This window comes from Anas acuta, chromosome 3, assembly GCF_963932015.1.
Source record: "Anas acuta chromosome 3, bAnaAcu1.1, whole genome shotgun sequence".
Taxonomy (NCBI): Eukaryota; Metazoa; Chordata; class Aves; order Anseriformes; family Anatidae; genus Anas; species Anas acuta.
The window spans coordinates 12,000,445-12,019,208 of record NC_088981.1 but is presented as its reverse complement, the minus strand read 5'-3'; the positions used below and the strand labels follow the sequence as shown (position 1 = coordinate 12,019,208).

The 18,764-nt window shown below is 40.7% G+C and overlaps 1 protein-coding gene across 3 annotated transcripts in view; it reads right to left on the bottom strand.

The window, feature by feature from the left end:
* Window positions 1–18,764, bottom strand: part of MACROD2 (mono-ADP ribosylhydrolase 2) — an 854,218-nt gene that overhangs the window by 821,115 nt on the left and 14,339 nt on the right. For all 3 annotated transcript variants that reach the window (XM_068675719.1, XM_068675720.1, XM_068675721.1), the window contains exon 3: window positions 8,577–8,684. In XM_068675719.1, coding sequence (XP_068531820.1) covers window positions 8,577–8,684 — 108 coding nt within the window. The remainder of the gene's footprint in view (window positions 1–8,576; window positions 8,685–18,764) is intronic.

Genomic DNA, 18,764 nt, shown 5'->3' with positions numbered 1-18,764 from the left:
GCTGCATCTATCCAAGGAGTGAAAGCAAAAATTAACTTCTCTACCCGTCCCAGGCCAGCCCACCTCCAGTGGGGATTCAGTTGCTTTATTTTGAAGTTAACAACCAACTTAAATTGAAAATTTTTCCATAACTCCAGAAATAAGTTGTGCATAAACTCTAGGTTTCTTCTACCCCTCCATTTTTAACGTGGTTTGGAGAGCTCTGTGGGTAAAATCCACTGTTTTTCACTGACAAGGCTATTCAGGAAGTCCCTATTAAAATTTTTTAGGTTCAGGAAGAACAGTATCAGTTCTTGGATTTGCAGAAGTTCAGAATTAGTCAAGTAGTGTCTTGGACCTTACTGCTTAACATAATCACTACAAACCAAGAAGATGAAAAGCCAACCAGTTTCTTTAAAACAGGCTATACCCCACAATTTTATTTTATTTTTTTTTAAGAAACGTAAAGGAAATAGGTTGCCAGTTATTACTACCTAACATGTTAAGTCATTGGAAAGACTTATTTTCCTCTATAACCTGATTTGATACAGTTGAAAGCAATAGCATATCTTTCTTAAATAAAAGCTATTTCACATGACACAAGAGTATAGCTCTCTTGAAGAAGCAATATGGTTCACACTTCAAATTTAAAAGCATTTCTCACGCTTTTAAAAGGAGATTTGGAATGCAAAAGATTCTAAATACAAATCCAATGCAGCTGACAACCATCTTTTTGAGGCAGCCTACAACTAGATACACCAGATATCAACTATTTCCATTTATTACTATATGGGATCCAACTTTAAAGCATAAAAGAAATCATGGAGGCATACTTAAGCAATTCATATTGTACACCAGATTAAAATTACTGCAGCGTAGGCACAGAAGTGACAGAAGAGAAAAAAAAAAAAGCAGTTAATCCTAAGAAGTTTTCTGAATCCATATTTTTCACAAACTTCAACTTCTCAAACACAATAGGCAGTAAGAGCCCTGGGCGTTGAGGCATCACCGCTGAAACCACCACAGAATAAGGGCCATTACAATGCAGTTCCTACAAGAGCCAAGTAATTTCTTCTTTATGAGACTGCCTGCCCTGCAGGACAGCTCAGAGAGCAGCCGGTACATAAAGGGGAAGGAGCGAAGCTCCAGCCACCAGGCCAGCACCGAGGGGACAATACCCAAAGGAGGAAAGAAGAGCACTATGTAGGTCCCCTCTCTCAGCCATTTGAGCACGTTGTACAAGTGACAATCTGGTCAGGAGATATTAAAACCATGTTCAAACATTCTTGTCACCTCAAAGCACAAACTTTACAGGAATCGGGGATGTACAGCAGCTGTGGTGGCTCACCACAGCACTGCTCAGAAGAAAGCAAAGGGCTTTACAGCATCTTCAATACTGCTATTAAAATAATCCCCGCAAACAACCTAACAACACAGCATATTTCACAACTCTCAACAACAGTGCACAGATGGACAGGTGCCTGAGCCCCTATTACTTGCACATGATGCAAACACTCACCAGCATACTGGAGCTAACAAGCAAATACCGCTTTTGCAAACCTCCACCACACTTTGATATATATATGTATACATTTGCCGGCAGGTACTAACTGCAGTGATTGTGACAATCAGGTCACACAAAGGGGTTTGGACTGGATTTGAAAGCCAAGCTGTACTCTTAACATCAATCTTGAACTGAGAGTACATTGAATTCTAAAAGAAACCAACTTCTGCATTTGCAACATCATGCAGAAGTCTCCTTTTGACAGAAAAAAGTCAATTTCTAACAGCCATAGGTCAAAACAAAGACTAACCCACAGAGTTAATATTGAGTCCATAATTATTTATGTAACAAGTAACTGAAGCTACGTTCAGTTCAATTTTTAGCGAGCAGCTATTCTGTTTTCCAGATACGGTAGAAAATAAACCTGAAGTTCAGTTGCTCTGATCAATGTATGCTTCCCACTATTCAATTTTTTTTTTTAAGTGCTTATATTTAATGGGATTAAGTTTTACATGGAAATACTAATTCCCATGCTAACAATACTGTATTACTTCGCTCAACGTGATCTCCGTCGGTGTAAGATCTGTACAAATCCAGAACTTAGTCCATCCCAATGAGTTTATAATTACGATATAAAAGGTAAGAAAGCGCAAACAGATGCATGTGGACAGAGAAGTATGAGGGGCCAATATTATCACAGCATGCATAATCTCAGCCCACCAGCTGACCACCTGCTATCAAGATTTTGTAGGTATTGCAGAGAGCAGACTCTTTAAAGAAGCCTTTTTGTCTCTGTTCTACCAGTTTTCAGTTGCTGGAAGGTTTTTTTTTTTTTTAATGCAAACTCTTGGAAAAAAAAAAATCACTATGCTGCATGCATATCTTAGCTCAGAGCACACTGCTACAACTATTGGCTTTAAAAAAATCCTTTGGATAATCCCCCACAAGCCCTGATTAAAAGTGGATTTAATATTATGAAACAAAGCATAATTATTCAAGATCTCAACTAGTTTCTTACACTTCCATCACACCACTAAGGAAGACATAGCTCCACTATCAGATACAGGACAGAACAGGTTGAAAGCAAGATCCTTCCTGAACAAATTCTTCTGTGAAATAAGAGATGCTTCAGGTTCTTCCAAAACACAGCTGTCTCACGTTCTCTTTCCAACACACGTAACAAAATGGAGCAGACACTGGCTAAGTGCAAGCCACATTGCTAGCCCATCCAACAAGCAGCCTAAGAATGCATGTATTTTGCTTCCTCTGCTTAAGTCATTACTGATTTTATGTCCAGGAAAATGAAGGTGTACAGGCAAGAAGTGGTTTCACAATCACAGTAGAGCTATTGCCACCTGCTGTCAGAAAGCAGTCATGGCACTCCTTGCACATCCCAGTTGCAAGACAGCCTTGAAAAAATCCAGCTTCACAGGTGCTTTGCTTTCTGTAGAAGGGACATACAGGAAATGTTCAGGGAAACCATGTCATGAAGGATCAATAATCACAGTGGTCTGGCATTTAGTAAAACCTATGTTACAGTCCTGGAACACAGGAAAAGTTCTACAAACAGGAGCAAGGATTATAATCACCACTCCCTCAAAGCATGGATGATAAAATAAAGCAGTGTCAGGAGACAGAGACCCTCCAAGACAAGATGATACAATGACAGGCCTGGCATTTTACACCATCACTTAAATAATGATCACAGCTAGAAATGTGGATCTCCAGCAGAGCCCTCACAGCTCTGTCCTACTCACAATACATACAGTCCCTGGTTTTAGTGATCAAAGTCTGCCCAGTGGCCAGGTACAAACCTGAGAAGTAAGGAGATGAGCTGAAATGAAGCCACACAGACAGCAATTTTCTGTGCTTAAAATTCAGTGAGTTGTTTCTAAACCTCACAAGTCACAAATGATGCTAGTCATGTCTTCTGCCACTCAATCTTTCTCTATTCCAGAACATGCCAAAAAAGTTACTTGATATATTTTGTGTTCATAAAGCACCTAGGAAGCTGGATTAGTTTTTGTTTGTTTGTTTTAATGCACAAAAACAGCAGCATGATTTATATAGACAATTCTTGTCCCAGGAAACCTAGAAGTACTAGACTGTAAGTGGGCTCAACAATGGATGCACAAAAAAATAAGGATATCAGGCTAGTCTCAGCAAACAAATAACATCTGAAAGCATCTACATTTGTTGAGACTACATCGTTAATTAAATAAATACATGCACCATAGGCCATCAGGTTAGATCAGGCTCCTACAAAGTCTCTTACCTTGCCCATTTCCTATTAGATTATCAGAAAACTATGAGGCTATTCTGAACCCAGTCAGAGGAGATGCTTGGCCACCTGGCTTTGTGCCAGGGTTTTAGATATTCTGTACCCTCACCTTATTCCACCCTAATTTCTAGGGCAGCATGGGGAGACTAACAACATGCAAAGTCAAATAGCATTGCTTTGAACCTCAACTTGCTTTGACAGAGCCCATGCTTCAGTCCACAATCTGTTAGTCGAAGGAGCCGCCTTATAATTAAGTGCCTTGTTTCAATGTGTTTCAATGGAAAATGTGTTTTCTTCTCTGCCTTTTTTTTTTTTTTTTTTTTTTTTTTTTAAAGTAACACTGGCATCCCACTGCTTGTTAAGATGCTGTCTGCAGCATCTGGCCATATGGCAGGCTGAGGGGCAAAGCTTTCCTCACAGGCTGCAGGCTTAGGCTTCAGATCTTCCTTACATCGCCTGACACCCTCAGCTCACAGGCACGAAGCATTCGGGAAGAATTATGCTCAGGCCCACATCTGAGCAATGGGTGCACCCACAAGGCTTCTCTGCTACATAAGCAATACCGTAACATTAAAGCTGGGATACTTTCAAAATATACTGTGGCTGTATTTGCTTCAGTGCCTATCTGAGTCTGTCTCCTCCATCTTAAGCCTTTGTCACATCCTTAGAGCAAAAGTTGTTTGACCAAGACAACAGCTAAAGTAATCCACCTGAATTAAATCACACCTCTAGATGTGCTTTTCTTTGGTTTCATTCTCTTGATCAACATCACTAAACACAAACTTTTAGTTTTCATCCAAATGAGCGTTACAGCAAAGAGAAGGACTACGCTAAAATCAGATGAGACAAAATAAAGCAGCCAAAAATTTTAAGCATGTCTACTACTTGCCAGACATATTTAACATATTTGCCACAGAAAGCGCTAATAAGCTTACTCACAGATGCCATGATGAAGAATGACCGGTTCCCCCAACAATTAATGTTGACTTTTTTGATAAATAAGTGGGAAATACATGTATAAATGAATCTGGGGTTATATATATATAAATATAATTGCACCAACTGTAAATTAACTTGAGCAACCTTTGATTAACACCTTGGCTTGCTCACGCTAAAGATAAAAACCAAATTAACAACAGTTTGTAGGCATTAATGGTACTGTTCCCAGAGGAAATTACAGCAGCACAAGTTCTATAGGCAGATGCCAGATGACTGATTTCAATACAAGTTTTCAGTTCCCCTACCTGCACACCCCAGGTGAAACTTTTCAAATGTGCTTAGAAAACATGCTACTAGACATCAGACTCAATGGGAAGCTCTCAGTGCAGGTAACCATTTCTGCATTTAGCTCAGATGAAAATTCAGTGCTGATAAACGCACACACCCCATGCAAAATCCTACAGCGAGCTTAAAGGTGGGTGGGGAAATCAGTGTACGTGCGATGCTAGTTCAGGGCCAGCTACCAACTCTAACCCCCTCATAATTTTCAGACAGGCCACTGCTGAAGTAATTTCTAACTTCAGAAGCTACAAGATGAACATTTTGTGTGATAAATTAAGTTGCCAAATGAAATGGATTAGCAATCAGCGAAATTGCCTGGTGTCAGATCTGTTCCAGATTAGAATTCATCCTTTTTCCCCACCTGTTCATTAAGCACCAAGTTCAAGGCAACTGCAGTGACTGATTGCACATTAACAAGCTGTTTATGTGGAAAGGCATAGTTCAGCCACTGTCTACACTTACACATTCGTTTGAGCATAACTCACTGGTAATGTATTCAGTTCACTGTTTCGATGCATAGTCCTACCTTGACACGTAATTTTGGACATGAGAAAAATGGGATGCCTCAAAATTAAACAGACTATGTATTTCTAGGTCAAAGGTGGGGGGGAAAGAGTCCAGAAGAAAATCCAGTTATGAAAATTAAGAAAAATACTACCTTTAAACACTTAAATGCGGTTTTGAAAGAAAAGCTTGAGGGAGGAAAGGCATATATGTATTTCAATAACAAGAATGAGACTTAAAATGAAACAAGAAATTTCCAGTTCTGTATGCTTCAAGTACTAGGACAGGGACACACAGCAAGACAAATGATGTAAACTAAAATTTAGGAGCATTTGAGACGATTGCAGTACTCAAGTATTGTTCACTAAAGGGAGCATCCTAGATGCTGTAACCGTAGGAACTGGCTAGTTGCTCATTTACAGATAACACTATAGACTTATTAACAGTAGGCATCAACTAGAATAGAATGATGATGTTCCTTTTTTCCTGTAGATCAAAGATTTCTCTTCTTAGGTATTTGTACAAAAGCATAGTACAAAGAATAGCTTTCAAAGCTAAGAAGTAGCGTTTCTTCCAGCATTCTGCAAGTCATCCATCCAGTCAAATAAAAGTAAAAAATCATCCGTTCCCCCCACCCCACAGAATTGTTGCCTCTTGATCTCGCTTTCAGTAAATACTAACTCACAAGCACACCAGTACATGTCACCTTATCTTAGAACTTGGCCGGTAAGATTCAACAGGTAGCAAGTGAATTAATACTTGGTCAGCAGCGATCAACTGCAATTTAAGTTATCTGACTACTTGGACACATACAATCACACCCACTTTCAAAACACAACCCCTGTATCTACTTCAAATTAAAAAGCTGCCACATGATATGTTATAAAGAGCAAAGCACCCTCCTCCCTCCCCCTGTATTAATTAATGGTAATTCATCATATACTCCATGTGTGTAGGAGCAGTAGGCAAGCAGACAGAAGGAAGCGATTTGTTCGGAGCCACAACTCAGGCCGTGCACCACCTATTATGGACTAAATTTTAATATCCAGCAGAAAGATTTGCTCCCTAAATCCACATTGTACTTTAGAGGTAGAAGCTCAAAAATGTTACAGTAGATTGAAGGTAGGGGTTGTTATTGCTCATTTATGGTGTCAATATTCCAACATTATCTGAAACTTTTTCCAGTATTATCTGGAACTTTTTTCCCCCCTCACACCACCCATTTGGTCCACAGAAATGCCTTCCATCAGAAACTGCCTTCAGAAAAAATAAAATGGGTTTAAAGAGGGAAGGGGCAGCGGGACCAAATAGCCCCTTTTCCCTTCCCCAAACACATGTATGCCCAGCTTGGAGTGGGAGTGTAATAACCAGCACACACAAAAAAGACTAGAAGACAAATGTTTATACAAATCTCAATAGAAGCCTTAAGAAAAGGAGGATAGGAAATTAACATAACTGGACACCCCAGGCAAAACATGAAGTTAAACTACTATCTGTCTGCATTACAATTGCTACCAAGAAAATTTTAAGGAATCATTCTCAAAGATGAGCACATTAATGGGGGTACATAACTGACACTGATTTTAGCAAAATGACACATCAGCTCCCATCATTTTCAGCTACCATCTCTGTCACTCTGCAGAAGCCAGAAAACAGATCCTCACCCTGGTGAGGAATGAATCGTTTCCAAATTGGGAACGTAGGGTTTAAGGACACTACAAAAGCAAGAAAAGTGAAGTATTTCCATTTCAAAGCTACTCCGCAACCAATTCCAACCTGCGATTCAAGGGAGGCCCATGAATAAAGACAACGTAAATATAAATCAAGAAAAGCATGCTAATATTTACTTACTGTAGAACAATAAGGAAGTCAGCAAAAGTACTCAAGGAAATGTCATTTTGAAATAATCAGGAAAAACATTAAGATTAAAACTTCAGAGGTCTTCCCAAAAGTGAGGAGAGGATTGTGTTACCACGCGGATGCTACTGCATAGTAGTGTAGAAAGTTTTTAATGCATCAGTTAACTAGAAGACTAATAGCAACTTGTATTTGCCAATAAAGTCTTTACTTTAAAATTTTTGAACCCCAACAAGTAACTGATGATTCTACATGTACTCCCATAACCCACTAGCATGTCTCCACGTGTGGAGTTGTGTACAGAGAAAATACAAAGCAACCCAAGAAACTAGGTATACCAACTTCCATGCTGCATAAGCAAACGTTTCTATGCTTTTTACAAAAGGCACGAGCCATCTCCATATAGCTTTTTATCATGGTAGGCAAAATACATCCCCAAGGCTGCATTGGCTACAGTTGATCTCCATACTTTATTCCATTACAGAGAATGCAGTAAGTTTCCTTCCAATAAATAATACCAAAAATTGGTTCTTACAAAAGAACCAGTACTCCAATTAACATGAAGAAATTAATTGCATATGCTTTTTTGTCACAAGATGCTGCAACACATTTCTTCACTTCAATCACGTACACAGGGCCACAGTCACTAAACTCGAAGTTTTAAAACGTTTAGCACTCTGTAGGTCATAACCAAAAATTCAAAAGACACAATCACCCTACAAGAAGTATTTTAACCACAGAAAACAGTAAGCCACTTCTCCTATCACCTTATTGTTAACAGTTTCACATCATCTACTCTACAAACAGCTTGATTTGAAACAAAAAGAAAAAAAAAAAGAATAATGTACTGCAGTAGTTTAGTATCGAAGTTCAGTTTTCTGCCACTATCAAGTGTGAAGTCCCAGCTATACAAGCTAAATCAAACAAAAGGATGATTTTTTTTCCCCTGGTGACCATGATATTCAAGTTTCAGAATAATCCTTTGCATAGCGAAGGTACAGACACAAAAGGATGAACAGACATAATAGAGAAACTCAGGAAAAAGTTTCCAACAGGTTTCCAAAGCACACAGCAATTTTATGCAGCTTTCCAGAGCTCACGCTCGCAACATAGATATCCCCGCAAGAAAGGATCTTCAAGCCGTACCAACATAAACCATTTGTCACCTACCTGCATTGACAATGGCATCGACCTCAAGCAACGTGATGTCGCCTCTGTACAGGGAGACCTTCTCGCTCAGACTTTTCTTCCCCTGCTGTTCTTCCTTCGCATTTTCACCTACGGGACAAGAAAGTAACAAAACCAGGTTACAAAAGCAGCTCTAAAATGACTACTTGTAAGTTGTGAGCAGGTCCCAGCATTTCCACTCACAGGACCGTGACATTTTGTAGTTTGGCCTCGTGAGGGCACCAGCAGCCCGCAGACTCCAGCAGCATCTCCCTGCAGCCTGCTTGTTTGCGGGTACAAAGCTACTGAAATACCTTCTGGTTAAAAAACAGCATGCACATACACATTTTTTTAGAGCTACTTCCATCAAATACTTTTCCTGGGTAGCTGCAAGGGTAGAAAATTACCGAAAAAAAAAAGAATTAGTTAAGATAATCCTCCCACTGCAGCAATAATATATCCAACCCAGAATTAATTTATCAGACCCAGAATTATTCAGGAGCTGGGTAACAGCACTGAGCAAGCAGCCTGCCAACAGCCCCACCACTGAGAACTAGTCCTGACACAGCAGGGAGAAGAAAAACCTAAACAAAAATGCCAGTGAATTTCAAATCCGAGCTTGGCCACTGTCAACTGCTTTACGGGAAGGGGGTGGAAGACTCCACATAAATCAGCTTTCAAATGGATTCCTTACTGAACGGTGTCGTATTAAGTCCCATATGCTGGTAAACTCATGATTTTGCATCACCAATTCACTTCCCTAGCATCATATTATCTGTAAAATTGTTCAGGTACCTCAAATACTTCCACACGCACTTATCAGCCAGTAAGCGTCTGCATTGCAAGACACCTAAGTCATTAGAAAAGAAGTAGGGAAAGAAGGAAAGATTGTGTTTGGTTTTGTTGTTTGTTTGTTTGTTTTAATTTAGTTCTTTACAGGTCTCAAGAAGCTCAAACTCATATATTGACCAGAAACAGAACTGAGCCTCTGAAGTGACAATGTAAGAAGAGAATAGCTTTCAATCCTCAAAGTAAGTATTTTCCTTTAAGCAAAACAAACTCAAGGGAAGATTTAGCAGGAGAGTAGAAGCAACGTAAACAAATCTGGCTCCAAATATTTCTGATCAACCTTCACTTTAATCAATTTCCATAAGTTAGAGTACATCTGCTCCAATCCGTCAGCATTATAAGCAACCACAAATAGAAATAAGTTGCATTTATTTTAGATATTGCTTCAACTTCAGCCCAAACAACTGCTCTCAGAAATCACCATTTATCTCAGCCTCTCCAAAATAATTAGTCTTACTCAATTCTGGCTTAGATCAGCTATCACATGCATAGTGTAAAGTCCATGTCACCTCCAGCAAAAAGATACATTGCCACTATGCCTTATATTTAGCATAAAGGTTGTTTTGTACTGAAGTGTGTATATTCATGAATTTTATTCCTATATTTGGCTCCTAAAGCTATTATTATTCCATTGCTACCCAGATCAGCCTCAGCATCTTAGATAGGACAAAAAGTAATCTCTACACAAGAGGTACCGCGTTTTTTATCCTATTAAAAATATTTTATTATCCTGAACTAACAAACATTACAGGGTTCCTCAGTTTTTCCACATAAGGTAAGCATTGCAGCTTGCTGTTGAGTCATATTAAAATAAAAATCAACCTCTGACTGATTTACACAGTGATTTATTATCTGCTTTCCTGTTAGCAAGGAAAGGATGTTCTGTTAGCAAGCAGGCCAGTTTTCCCCACCTTTCTCCAGTGAACGTCCTACTGGATCACTGCCAAATGTAACACACCCCAGCCATAATTTTCTCCCCTCCACCTTGTGCTGAAGTCCCATACCACAGGCTAAAATCACCAACACATTGAATTCTCCAAGTCAAACCATTTAAATTTAATTATCAAGTACATTTTGGATGTTAGGGTATTTATACCAATACCCTACACTAAAAACACAGAAAAATCACCTAGAAGAGCCTTGAAGAGAACAGGTAGCACAGAATATAGAAATAAATTCTCATTATTGCTAACCTCTGGGTGAGAGGCAGTGCAGAGATAGCCCTTACTTTAGGCAATCCACCAGCAAAGTCATCCAGCTCTGTCTGTAGGATGCCACACAACACCATCACTGCCTCCTGACCTGTCCTCTGCATACATCACAAATTCACCTGCAGTTCTCCCTGTTCATGAGTGCTGAACACATTTCAGCAAAACCACTTGCAAGAGTCCTTCCCCACAAAAAAAAAAGTTAGTAAATTCACTGCGTCATAAGCCAAAAAAAAAAAAAAACAAAAAAAAACTCAAAAACTAATGCTCCTAGATGATCTCCTACATCCTCTTCAGCAAGTCCCTTGTATGCCCCACAAGAACCACCCCCATCACTGCTGTTTTTAATACAACTCGGCAGTAAAAGCACATGCTGCCTGTACATCTTGGGCAAATTACCCTCATTTCTTCCCCCTCAAAAAAAAAAAAAAAAAAAAAAAAAAAAAAAAAAAAGCTGATTTAAGAGAGGATTTTGGCTTCAGCTATTTCATCCTGGTTGTTACAGAGAAGTGCTTAAGATTGATGGAAGCTTTGGAGAGCCAAGTCTCACCCACAGTCGAGAACACTCAAGTCTACTTATAAGCCCCTGATTAAGAAGTAACCCTGATGTAACACAAATAGTTGTAGGAGAGAACTGTTTTTCTTTTGCTGTCTGTTAGATCTCTGGGACTGGCATGCAGCATTTCCTAACAAAGTCCAACTGCTATCTTATTGGGGATATTTTCTTCTCCTGCTCAGTTCTGGCTTTGTCTCCGATCTCTTCCTCAACCACACACATTTTTATCTCCTCAAATTAAAAAAAAAAAAAAAAAAAAAAACTACACTCATTTACTGCAAAGTTTCCTTCCAAGGTAACGCTGTAATCTCAGATCTGTGACTAAGAATGATGCACTGTCGTCAAATATGCCTGAGCAACTCATATGCTGCAGGTATTGCACTGTAATTCATGGTACTGTAGCCCAGCAAGGACAAGCCAGCAAGCCCAGAGCACTGCATATTTCACAAAGGCCACACAGCACGCGTACATACTAATGCATTAATAAAAATCCTAGCAGTGACAGATTTACCTTGCACTTGTGGCATAATGGGAGTATTTCTTGCTCTATTAATGAAACAGCTGTACGTACATCCTCCTCAAGAAATAAATCCTCCAAAATGGTTGCTATGTAACACCAGTCCTCAATACGAGATACAGAAGAGGAATTTGCATTATCCCCACCTTGTGCTGATGCTCAAGATACCCAACTAGAAGACACAGCAGACAACAGCTGTGCCCACAACCCGAGAAACATCCCTGGGAAGTCTTTGGAGAGAAGAACACCTGCCTGTAAAGCAAATCAGAACTTCAAGTCTGACTCAACACTGCTTGTCCAGAATGCATCTTGAAGGGGCAGAACAGTTGAAAGGCCAGGACAACTCAGATTCATGTCCTGTGAAACAAATGAGCTACATCAAGTCTATTACAAAGTCCATCTCAGTTCTAGGTGGAGGTACCACTGATTCCAAGATCAGAAAATTTTGTGTTACTCTGAACATGAGAAGCTTTCAGGATGAAAAAAAGGAAACAGACTAAGACTGCATTTTCTGACCTCTACAGAAATCTCAGCATAGCCACAGAAAAATTTAAGAGGCACTACTAAAAGGTTTTCAAGACCACCCAGCTGAGCACTACAGGCTGTCTAGGAAGGATCTCTCTGCTGGAAGAACTGCTCCTGTCTCACCACAGCTGTCATTGCTCACAAGCAAGAACTGAACGTATACCAACCAAACAGCTTCACTAGAAGCCTGGATGCCTTCAGATCGCCAGTTTAAATCAAACCGTGGTTATTAAAACAGCTGCTAAAAAATAAAAACTCTTTAGCATGAGATACATCTTCTGCTTTATTTGGGCTTATGCGTGCCTGGTAAGACGGTATCTAGGGCTTTCCTTCCCTCCACATGGAGGCTCTGCAACCCACTTCTTATCCCATGTCAATCTTGCACTCAAAATTAAAAGAAGGTTTAACTGGGAGGTGCTCCTTAAATAGAAAACAAAACACACACACTGTGGTGAGCTGTAACAAAGCAGCAATAAACAGCATTAGTTTGGCCTTCTTGAGTTACCCCACTCCCACAATTCTGATACCTATTTTTTTCCTTAATCTCAGAACTTGTGCGAATAGCTATGCATGTTGTGTGGACAGATAGCAGTCATGACTACGATTGAACTCAAACTACAGTTGAAGTGCAATATTTCAAGCATTCCATGAAGATTATGTGATTGGGTCAGAAGCAAATAAAAAAAATAAAAGGAGATGAATTTTTCACAGAGCAGACAGCAGCAGTGGAGAAAGTTTCATCCAAAAGGAATCCCAGGGAGAGGAAAGCAAAAAGACAAGCTCATTCTCATTTAGGCCAAGTGCACTGAAAGTGACATCTTTGAAAATTATTGATGTCAGATTTATACTAAGCCTGGAAAAAGTTTACCTACAACCTGTGAAGTAGCACTGCATCCATCTGTAAGGAGAAGAATCAAACAGACACAATCCACAAATGTGTCTACTGTCAGAGCACTGGGAGAGCCAAAGTCAGAGAATATCCTGAGTTGGAAGGGACCCACAAGGACCATCAAGCTCCTGGCTCTGCACAGAATCACCCCAAACGCACGAGAGTGTTGTCCAAATGCTTCTTGAACACCAGTAGGTTCAGTGCTTTGACCACTACCCTCAGGAGCCTGTTCCAATCCTAACTTAAACAGGCAAGTATGGGTGATCTTGCCGTATATGATGAGATAGGAGAGCCTCCTTCCAACAGCAACGAGTTCTAAGAAAAAACACTGAAATTATTTATCCCACTCATTTTTTGTGAATGCCAGAAATAAACTTACATCAGAAGAAAGAAGAACTGAATAAACCCATAAAAAGAAACTTCATTCCGGAGTTTCACCCTATTAATTAGGGTGATACTACTTCTGGCATAGAAGACCTCCAAGGTGCAAACGACACGTGGCTAAGGAAAATGCAAGGAAATAGCACCAGACATTTGTCCCCTCGTTAGACACTTCCCAAGGTTTCTGGCATTGGTTGTTGAAACACGACACTGAACCAACCACACACATCTCTCATCTGACCGTTTGCTTACAACACAGCACTGATGTTTCTTCCTTTCCTCAAGAAAATTAAGTTAGCTTTTACAATGAGTCAGTCAATTCAGCTCGATCAAAAACTATCCTCACCTTGGTTTTGTGTTTAGCTGATGGAAAGCAAAGGGACATGTAACGCAATAGTGCACTGACTGATTTGTAACCCAATGAAATCCTATTAAAAAAGATGACATTTGTTTGAAGTCATACCCAAGTAAGGCTAACTTTTTGTCCAGTAATGCACATGCACTGCTGTATCAAGCTCTTATCTTGGCAGCTTTGCTTTCTATGTAACAGGATGGAAGAGGAAAGGAGGGAGAAGCCTTTATTACACCACTGCATGAACCCACACAACACCCACATCCACAAAACCACATGCAATTTGGCTTTCATGTCAGCAAAAGCATTGCTGAACTGAAAGTACACAGTAGGACCAGAAGAAGTCCATATCCTGCAGAGCAGAAAAGAGCTTACCAAGGAAGCTGGAGAAAGCAAACTGAGTGCTTACTGTTTTTCATAATACAACTAGGAAGGATTCAAATAAATCCAAAAGATTTAAAAGGCAAAGAAGGCAAAAAAAAACCCACAACACAAAAACAAACAAACACACACATCCCTTCCACCATATGCAATACTCTTCTACAAATTTAATAGTGAAGAGTTACAGAAAGCCCAACAGCAGCTGGACAAATCTGTATCATCAGATCCATCTGAAGACATCAAGCACAAGGATGCCGCTGTTAGATTAAGATACCCATTGCTACAGGCTGACGGAAGCTAAAACAGTATCCCTGAAAAGCATTTCCATCTGCTTTCTCAGCTTCTGCAGTCTCCTGTTGGCATCCTTAGCTGGCCAGCAGGCGCTGGGCTAATGCAAACCTTTGATACGATCCAGTAGTGGCACGCTTACATTTTTAATCCAAGGTGGACAAGGAAAAAGAGGGTCCCGACCAATACGATAAACAATGTTCATCTCATCTGATATCACAGAGTGGTTTTGTTTGCAAGGATGTTTCCAAGCACGCCAAGTAGTGTGTATTAAATAACCATGAGCTATTTGCTCTTACTTCTTTTAAACAAATTCCTCAAGTTGCAGCTCAACCACCTGTGCACAGCAATACTCTGCATAGTATTTCTACCTGTTATATCTCAGTGGTGCCAACTTTGATTTCAAAAAGCATTAGCTGTGAACAGACTGCACTAGCTTATCCTGAAGAGCTTTGTCAAGAAAAGCTTGCCAAGCAAAGCCCACCTGTTGTATCCCCATGCAAACATCTGGTGCCCTGTCCTCTCTCCACCCACCACCGATATTTTCCTTCTTCCATGCTCTTTCATTAAGAAATTGGTTTCCCTTTTTAGCTTCCTCACTGAGGTCACATCCTTTAGACCTTCAACTACACTCATGATGTCTCTGAGCTCTTTCTATCCACATCTGTCTCCAAACATGAAGTACACCGGCTCAGGCCCTAATGCCAGACAGAGCAAGTAGGCAGTCCTACCTCTCTGCTTTACGTGCAGCTCCCTCCAGCTTGCACTAAAAGACAAGGACAATCCCAGCACCCAGGTGCACCTTACACATCTGCAGAAAAAGCCATATCAGGTTTAGCAAAGAAGAACCATGCTTTGAACCAAAGCGAGCAGTGCTTCAGAGCTTGGAAGAAAAAGGACTTTATGAACAGCTCACTAGAGGGAGCCCCCATCAAAGGCACGAGCACGCTGGGATGACAACGTAGAAGCACACCACAGACCTAACACCTCTGTGAAACCAACCCAAACCAAGTCCCTGCTAAAATACCCAGTGTCCAAGAAACTTCCATCAAGAGTTTGTCCAGATTTCAGAAGGCACGTTAACCCCTCTGATCAGAAAACCACATTTTTCCCCCACTACATTATCTCCTTCAGTACAGAAACTGATACTTCAAAGTTTGCTTTTTTTTTTTTTTGCCCCCTTGTATTCTTCACCTGGTCTTTTGTCTTCTCAAGTACTCCCTCCCCACCCTTGTCTCAAAGACGTAATCAAGATTTAAATTCAAATTCCAAAGGATATCACAGGTAACCCGTGCTGACTAACACCTGATCTGCAATTTAGCAGAACAGGATTTTGACTTCTCATATGCTTTAAAGCGTCTTAATTTTTGAAACCATCTCAGACATCCAATTACAGGAATCCCTGCAGCAATACCAAAGAGCTTGCAACCAAAGGGAGGAGAAAAACCTGCAGCTGGAAGAGCTTCTGTTAAAAACACATTGTAATTTTTCAGCTCTGATAATGAAAGAGTACACACACAGTAGTAAAAAATAGTTATTAAAGACCCATAGTGTAAAGCAATACCTTTGGCAAAGAAAGCTCGTGGCATTCCTTGAGCAAAAGCAGATAGGAGAAGAAATCAAAGAAGGAACAAACGAAAAGGATTTACTGCGGCTAGACTCAAAAGCCTGCAGTGTTAAAATTAAATTTTGTTTAACAAATCCTATTTCTCAGTGTTTCCCTCTAGTTCATAAAAATATGAGCAACAAACTAAACTGCAAGCAACAAAGCTGAAAATGGGTGAGTTTCATCATTTATAGACAGCTATAGAATTCACTGCTGTAGGAAATAAATTATTTCCAATAAAACAAGAAAAATCTCTGCTATCTCATCCTTGCCACAACAGCTACTTATGGGAACACGTGTCCCCACAATGCTTTCTCCCACAGCAATCTGTAACAAGGCCAGCGAGCAGTGCTGGGTAAAGGCCCCAAGCAAGGGATGCAAGACCCAACATCGACCCCAGGCAAAGGCCAATACCTCCCCTCCTAGGAGAACCCAACAGAAGGCAGGATCAGGACACTGCTCTACTTTTCTTCGCATGGGCTGCTGAAGAAACAAAGGAGTAGAGCAAGTTGTAGCATCTAACCACCAGAAACAGTGCAGCAATCATCCTACTAAATATTCAGCATGTTGTCCTCACTGCTTCCAACCCCTCCTCCCCATGCTTTGTTTTACAAATGTCTTGTACAGATTAAAAATGACAAACTATCAGCAATTACTAACCCCACAGCTTTCCATTCCATTTGTTTCTGCATACGCTTACAGAGCTTTAGGAAAGCCAGATTGTAAGATCTGTTACATTACGTGCCTGCCTTCACTCCTACTAACAGTGGATGATTGTGCAGGACAGGCAATTGCTTATTTAAATCAAGATAAGCATTATTTCCACGTGTTTCATCATCACAGGAAAGCATTCACAGATGCAGTACTTGAGTTTTGTAGCACAGACTCGCTCTGCCACTTCTTGGACTTGAACACAAACAGAACCTGGGCACAGGGAGGGAACAGCTGCCATAGACAAATTGGTTTCTACCTAGCCAAAAACACAGCACTACATGCAAGTTAAAGGCACTCAGTGATGAACACCAACACCTTCTCTGATGGTACTCTGCCAATACGCTGTTTCAGCTAATTACAGAGTGGCATAATTGGATTAGCCAGGGATTGTAGTCAAGTATGAAGCCAGTGGGGCACACAGACACCACAAAACACAGAATGGATGAGGTTGGATGGGACCTCTAGAGATGTCCAGCCCAGCACATCCCGCTAAAAGCAGGGCCACCCACAGCAGGCTGCCCAGCAGCCTGGCCAGTTGGATTCGGAGCATCTCCGAGGATGGTGGTGGAGTCTCCATGAGTCTCCAATCTGTGCAACCTGCTGAAGGGTTCAAACATTCATAGGAAGCAAGTACTTTCTTATTTTCAAAGGATTTTCTCTTTCAAGTAGTGCCCATGGCTTCCTGTCCTGTCACGGCGCACTGCTGAGAAGGCCGGAGCTGCCTCCTGTCCCTTTTACACCCTCTTGTCATGTTTAGAAACACAAGATCCCACCCGGGACTTCTTTTCTATAAAGGAGAGACTGGGAGAGCTGGGATCTAGGCTGGAGAAGATATGCCCCAGACCTTACCCAGGAGTTACCCAGAAGTAACTCCTCTGATTCACGTTAATACACATTTATCAGCAGCCCACAAACAGGTTGATAATTAAGAGTCTCTACTTTTCAGCCATATTATGGAACTGGAAGACACTGAAGGCTATGTCACAGGTTAGAGACAGAGAGGGTTATACCATGAGAATTGACAAAGAAATCAATGTTCCTAACAATCCATGCAATAATGCTCATGCACAGTGCGTTTATTCTGGTGTTACAAAGGTCTTGTGTAGTCCTTGCAGCATTACATTCCTACATTTCCTCAGTCTACCCCCCCCCCCAAAAAAAAAAAAAAAAAAAATGGCAGAGGCAAAATTAGCCCACTGTCTGTGAGAAGACGAAGGTGAAAGCACAGAAAGGCTGGACCTTTTCATGAAGTTCCTGGGAAACTATGGAAGACTTCATATGCAATGCAGAAATACCGAAGAATGAAGTTTGGGAAAGCAGTGGTAACAGGGAGAACAAGAAAGGGAATACATACTCAGCCTGCATTTGTGATACGATCTGGTCTGCAGGGACGCACAGCTGTCAATTCATAAATCAAAGTCTCCTCACCTCACTGCCATGCACAGTGGCAGAGCAAAGACGCAACGTAAGGAGGCTGAGGCCCTAGGGTATTTCTGTGTTTACTTGGAGAGTCAGCATCCAGCTGCTATGCTTGCTTCTGTACCTTGAGGTTTCACTATTTCGGGGCCATAGGCATGGCTGCTGCTTTAGCCGAACCCCAGAAGGAGCTGTGCTTTACATATTTAAAGAAACTCACTCAGTAACTATCTTCTGTTGTCTTTTTTTCTTCTTCTTAATGTGAGGCTTCAGAGGGATTTGAGGCTTTGTGACAATGTATTGGACTAACAACACTGTTGGACAGAATATTTATTAAGTTCTTGCCCAAGCCTGATTACGAGTACCTGGATCTGAGGGATACCAAAACCTTAGATATACAGATCTTCAGTCCAACTCTCACTGCTGTTCTGTAGTAAGTACATTAAACAGTCACCTGAGGCCACACAGAGACACGAACTACACCATGACACTTCCAACCCAATCCCTAC